The 6000-nt window shown below is 34.6% G+C and overlaps 2 protein-coding genes across 4 annotated transcripts in view; one reads left to right on the top strand and one right to left on the bottom strand.

Annotated features, from left to right (window-relative positions):
* The window catches only part of chas (chascon), a 71408-nt gene that overhangs the window by 6443 nt on the left and 58965 nt on the right, over positions 1-6000 (bottom strand). For all 3 annotated transcript variants that reach the window (XM_013309477.1, XM_013309478.1, XM_013309476.1), the window contains 4 exons: positions 4381-4533; positions 4081-4182; positions 3643-3793; positions 3418-3504 (listed from right to left, as the gene is read on the bottom strand). In XM_013309477.1, coding sequence (XP_013164931.1) covers positions 3418-3504; positions 3643-3793; positions 4081-4182; positions 4381-4533 — 493 coding nt within the window. The remainder of the gene's footprint in view (positions 1-3417; positions 3505-3642; positions 3794-4080; positions 4183-4380; positions 4534-6000) is intronic.
* Positions 4850-5624, top strand: LOC106115867 (N-terminal Xaa-Pro-Lys N-methyltransferase 1). Its single transcript, XM_013309479.1, has one exon. It carries the CDS (start codon positions 4921-4923, stop codon positions 5575-5577), a length of 657 nt encoding a protein of 218 aa, XP_013164933.1. The 5' UTR covers positions 4850-4920; the 3' UTR covers positions 5578-5624.

The following is a 6000-nucleotide window of genomic DNA, read 5'->3' as shown; positions in this document are numbered from 1 at the left end:
TTCGCTGTTGGGTAGAAAGAAATTTAAATAAAGTTAACAACAATTATGTCAGACCATCGCGGGTGAAGTGAGTGGGCGGAGCGTGGATTGTCTTTGCGGGTTTTAAGTATGGTACGCGCGGAAACTACACGTACAAGTGTTATCTACATGTGTGTGCGCGCCCACGCACACTGGAATGTTTATTGCAATCGACCAAAAATTTGATGTAGTTTGGATATTGACATTCAGTTTTTTTTCTTTGTTTCTTAAATATAATCAGTATCAGTAAAGGTAAAAGTAAAAGTGTTATTTTTACCGGTACAAGTTTAACAAACATGAGTAATAAACAAATTACATGCCAATAGCATCGCTTTATCTCATTCATTTTTGTTTGAAATAGAAAAGTACTTTAACGGTCTAACTCATTAGTCCAAGGCAATATCAAAAAGTACCTAATAACTACGGCGATAGAGTTTAATTACATGTGCTTCGATATTAAAATTAAAAAGTTAAAATATAAAAAAAAAATAGTGGCTTGGGATTTGAACCGCCGACCTTACGTACCAACGGCGGCGAACATATATGATGACAAACTTAAATTTGATGTTGGTTTTATCTACCTAATATCTGTCATCCGCGTCGAACACTTTTAGTAAATTTTGAAAAATGGTTTGATGCAAAGTGTCAAATGAATGTAACAGAAGTAGTTCATTCCAAATTGTATCACAAGTATATAGAGATAGAGTTCAATTTTGTCAAATGTACCGATATTTTTGCGCACCTTGACTGCTTCGTTACTTATGACGCTGTGGCTGCTACGATATTTATGAGCATCTTGCATGTACTCATATATTTGACGCTGTGTATGTACCGATGTTTTTGAGCAGGGTGAATGTATCTATTATTTTGAGGACTTTTGTTGTACCGATATAATTGATTACTTTTGATGTACCTATATATTTGCATATCTTGTCTGTGACGATCTATATGACGCTGACTGTACATACAATTATCTTTATGAATTCCTTTGATATATTATAATTAAATCTTTTCTCGTTATTTGAATCTCATTAAACTGGGCTAAAATTAAAAATACATTTTACTAAATTTATCGTAAAAAATATTGTCTTGAAAAGCATTAAAGTTACATAAAATAAGCATCATTTGATTAGAAGTTACAGCTTGCGGTCTCTAAGCACATAAATTTTAAAAAAAATGTCTAAATATATAAAGTAAAAATCAAATAAGAATGAGTCTAGTAAGAAGGCATGGGTCACCAAGGCGTGTGCAAAGACAAGTCACAAACGGCCTCGTAAACCTTAGCGTGGGCACAATGATTGACCATATGCGGCATCGGATGGACTCGGATTAAATTACCCACTTTGACTATTTGAACGCACAATTCATTGTACAAAACATTTTCTACTTCACGATAATATAATATTTTTTCTTATAGATAAAATCAGTCTCAGAAAATCTCGTGGACTGAGCGAAGTGGAAGTGACGAATTGAGAAAGCTGACCCCATCACCTTGTGGGATGCAAGCTAGGTAGAGAGAGAGCGAGAGAGAGCGAGAGAGAGAAAGAAAGAGATAGATATCAAATGCATTTTTTTTAATCGGCTATTAATCATTGATAATAAATACTTTATGTACTTCGAATGTATTATTATAATTATGAAAATTGTAATTAAAATAAATAGTCTGAAATCTCTAGTAGTATATTTCCAAATGCAGATTCATGTAAAATAGCACTATTAAAATATATAGGTATTGTGCACATATGTAAAAAATCGTTTAGGTACCTTACAAGTACTGTTTTAATGTCAATTTATTATTATGTCCGATTTTCATCTTTCGTGACAAAAGTCCATCAAAATGATTTCGTCGACAAGAGTATCAAGAAACAAGTAGTAATCATAAAGACATAATATGACTTTATCTTGATTGCTTAATCACATAATTTGACGCACAGAATATTAAAGGTTCATGACTAAAACAAAAATGGTTAAAAATGACACATTTCAATACAATATTATGGCAATGCTTACATAGTTGTTACTTTAAATTTAAAATACTCTAAATATAGATCAACTTTCTACCATTAAATGTACAAAATGGGGATTTTTAGGGTTCCGTACCCTATAGGAAAAAAACGGAACCCTTATAGGATCACTTTGTTGTCCGTCCGTCCGTCTTTCAAGGCCCTTTTTCTCAAAAACGCGTGAAGGTATCAAGCTGGAATTTATTTATATTGCTAAATTGTATACTCAACGTCAGCTTTAGACTTACGTTTGTATACAACGTGTAACAACGCTACACTCGATTACAGAATACACACATCAAGTTGTATCTCCCTGTATAAGGTGACAGAAGGTTGAGATTTGCATAAGCACTTAATTAGATCCTCAATAAAGTTATCCAATCTATTTTAATCTTGATAATTTTAACTTTATATGATTTACTACTTCCACTTCAATTAATATAACTAATTTTAATCGAAAACTAAAATATAATTTTGAACACGATATTACATTTCCTTTGTTTGGCAGATAGGTGAAGGTTCAAGTATACCGTGAGCTTAATTTTCTAAGAACGGAAAATTAATTGTATAATTTTGCAGATATATTATTATTGCATTATAACCATAAAAGGTTAAAAAGTTTTAAAAGTGATGTCTCATTTGATTCAGATCTTTGTATACGTGGTCGTAAAACATTTTCATCAAATCTACAAGACAGGTACATAGCATGAGTTTAATTATATGCAAGGTATATGCAATATGCATGTCTGTCGTCTGTCGGCTCATCAAGACGGTTACTGGTTTATAACATTAAATTATAATGAGGCAGGTGCTCTTAGTTGTGCTGTTAATACTCTACTAGCTGTTAGATATACAAGACAATTGTTTCAAATTAACAATAGTCTTTAGAATTACTTCATCAATTTGCATTTCGCTAGATCCATTATTCATCTAGTGGTAAATTTGCTATCATGTAATGTTTGAATTAATGTTAAGTACACCGGGTATATTAAACCGTTTAGTGGCTGTTAAAATTATACTAAAAATATTATGGCTTATAACGACGCAGTATACTAACGCCTTCAGATATATTAATTAAGTAAAATTATTGGTATAATGAATGATTAACAACATAACTTGTTACCATAACAGTCTAGTTTCCTCGTGGGCAGAACCGATAGTTAAATAAGTAGTTGTTTCTTGTTACGGTCATTGATACGCTTCTGACCATTTAAATACATATAATACATGGCGGAATCTTATATATGTTAAAGACATTCATATATTAACTATGTAATTTATCTACATTTGTTCATAATTACTCATTAATTACAACGCCATCTAGTATCATATTATAAAGACGTCTTTTAGCAACTTACGCCATCTGTTATCGAGTAGTGGTACCAGTTTAGCTTACCGTTTAAACGAAGACGGCGCTGGCGTCGCAATCTCACAGATAAACTATCCCAATCGTCGTCCATGTTTGGTTGTCCTTCCCGCTCAACTGTATAAAGAAAGAAAATATGCGTTGAAATATTGTAAAAACCATAAACGTGCCCGTTTGCTCATTTTCCTAGTCTATCCTTTAAATGATCATGTTCTATAAATGCTTAATACTCTAATACTTTTAAAGATTTCATACCTTCCTCAGTGCGTGTTCTGGAGTGAACCTGTGTGGCGAGGCGCAGGCCTCCCGCCATCAGGTCGGTGCTGCGCTCGAGGTCCTCGCGCCGACGCCGCTCCGTGCCGCCGCGCTCCTCTACCACGCTCTCGTCGCTCGCAATGCCACCGGCCTGGAGGTAATCAACACTATTATCATGTCGTCAATACCATTGCGACAGGAATTTTAGTTATTTTATATTCGTCATAGGTGTCGCCACTGTCAATGATTTCATAGGACGGCCGTTGTTCTAATGATTGCCACTTTACAGATTAGACAATAAAATTGACTAAAGATGTTTGGCTTCGTTCAGAAAGTAGCAGAAAATTGTGTGAATAAGTTTTATAAAGAAGAATTACTACTACAGCGTGTACAAAATACAAAACGCCGCATTTCGTCATAATATTGTATTTATCTGACCTCTTGTTCGGGCAGGTCTTCGTCGCAGAGTCGCTCCTCCTCTCTGGTGTGCTGAGTCTCCGTCACCAGTGTCCCGTCCGGACGCAGCGCGCGCAGCTCCCTCTATAAAATAAAATATTATTTTACATCTATTAGATCAAACAGTAGACGTCTACCACTCCGCTCTTTCATCAAAACATTAGATCCAGACCAACTGTTAGAAACTTTTTAATCAGAAAAAAAATGTGCTCAAAAATATTATGATGATTATTTTAACACATTTGTAATATGGCAGTGAAATTAAATGTCTTTGGAACTCACAGTGTCATCAGTCTTGATAGTGGTATTGTATGCGACGGTGTCCTTGACTAGCTCCGGACCGCGCGGCACCAGCGCCAGCTGCTGCTCTGTCTGCTGCTTCAGAGCATCGCGGATGTCCTCCTCCGGCGTCTCGTTTACTGCCGCTATCAGCGCCTGCGACAAAGGAATAGCAAATTTTATTTTATGACTATTACTATTTAAATACACAAAGGAAATTTCTATGTTACAGGTTTGGTGCAATGGCGACAATGAACGCAGTTAACTACAATACAAATATTTCAATAAAAAACAAAATTAACAAATTTCACTATGGCCTCTATGAAATCGATATTTTTTCCTGGATATATTACTACTAGGACCAAATAAAAAAACATAAGTCCTTGTTTTAGTTTTATTTTATAAAGTTTATATAGTTTTAGCAAACAATAAGTAGTACGTATTATGTATTCATAAAAATACTGGTTTATATTTGTCTTGTAGTCAAATAAAATATTAGTTGTCATAAATGTCATCTAAATTCAGCGTTAAGAATGTCCGATAATGACAGAGATAAAATTTTACAAAAAAGCTGCAAGTTACTGGGCTAAAGTACCGGCGACGGTGAACGGCGTGCTCGGCGGCTTTGGTCACATTTCGGACATTGACATAGATGGATCGAGAACATTTTTGAATCACTTATTATCACTCGAAGACCCGCTAGATACGAAACTAGCATTGGATTGTGGAGCGGGCGTCGGAAGAGTGAGCAAATATCTACTAGTTCCTTATTTCGATAAAGTCGATTTAGTGGAACAAGATGAAAAGTTTATTAACACCGCAGCGGAGGTGTTAGGTCAGAATAATGTGAAACTTGGAACATTATACCATAAAAGTCTTCAAAAATTTAAACCCGACAAAAAGTACGACTTAATCTGGTGCCAATGGGTTCTTGGATATTTAACGAACAATGATCTTGTGGAATTTTTACGTAAATGCAGCAAATCTCTTGCACCAAATGGTATGATTATAATAAAAGAGAACATAGCTCCAGCGGAAGAACTTGAGTATGACGATGAAGATTCATCTGTAACTCGACCGTACAAACAAATGGTGACAATATTTAATGAAGCCAATCTTGAAATAATCAAATCTGAAGTTCAAACTGGTTTTCCTGATGACATTTACTCCGTATATATGTTTGCTTTAAAACCAAAATAGTATAATTAATAAAAAAAAATTACTTAATACATATTAAAAAAGTATACACAAAACAGTATTGTTTTATTTCAAACTAACAAAATTATAAACGTTATGTTTGGAATGTACGTTTTAAGCGACGCGATGGAATTCCAGGGAGATTATAGTTTTAATCAGACGAGACTGTTACAACATGTTCGCTTAGTAACAGATAACCGTAAGTAGTTTATCATATTCATACTGAATGAAGGCTTATCTTTGATGAAATGGTGAATCGTGGGCAGGATTCGTGATTGTGTCGTTTAATACAGCTGGATCTGAAACGTGGCGGCGGCAGGCACATATTTGCAAGTGCATTCACCGTTTCAAACACGAAACTTACGAAATTGTCATACCGGTTACTATTGTCAAATTTATTTATAAATCTAAGTTAGTGGCTTATAT

Source organism: Papilio xuthus, unplaced genomic scaffold (genome assembly GCF_000836235.2).
Source record: "Papilio xuthus unplaced genomic scaffold, Pxut_1.1 DF827777.1, whole genome shotgun sequence".
Lineage (NCBI taxonomy): Eukaryota > Metazoa > Arthropoda > Insecta > Lepidoptera > Papilionidae > Papilio > Papilio xuthus.
The sequence above is the reverse complement of the archived record's forward strand: the minus strand, read 5'-3'. Positions and strand labels throughout refer to the sequence as shown.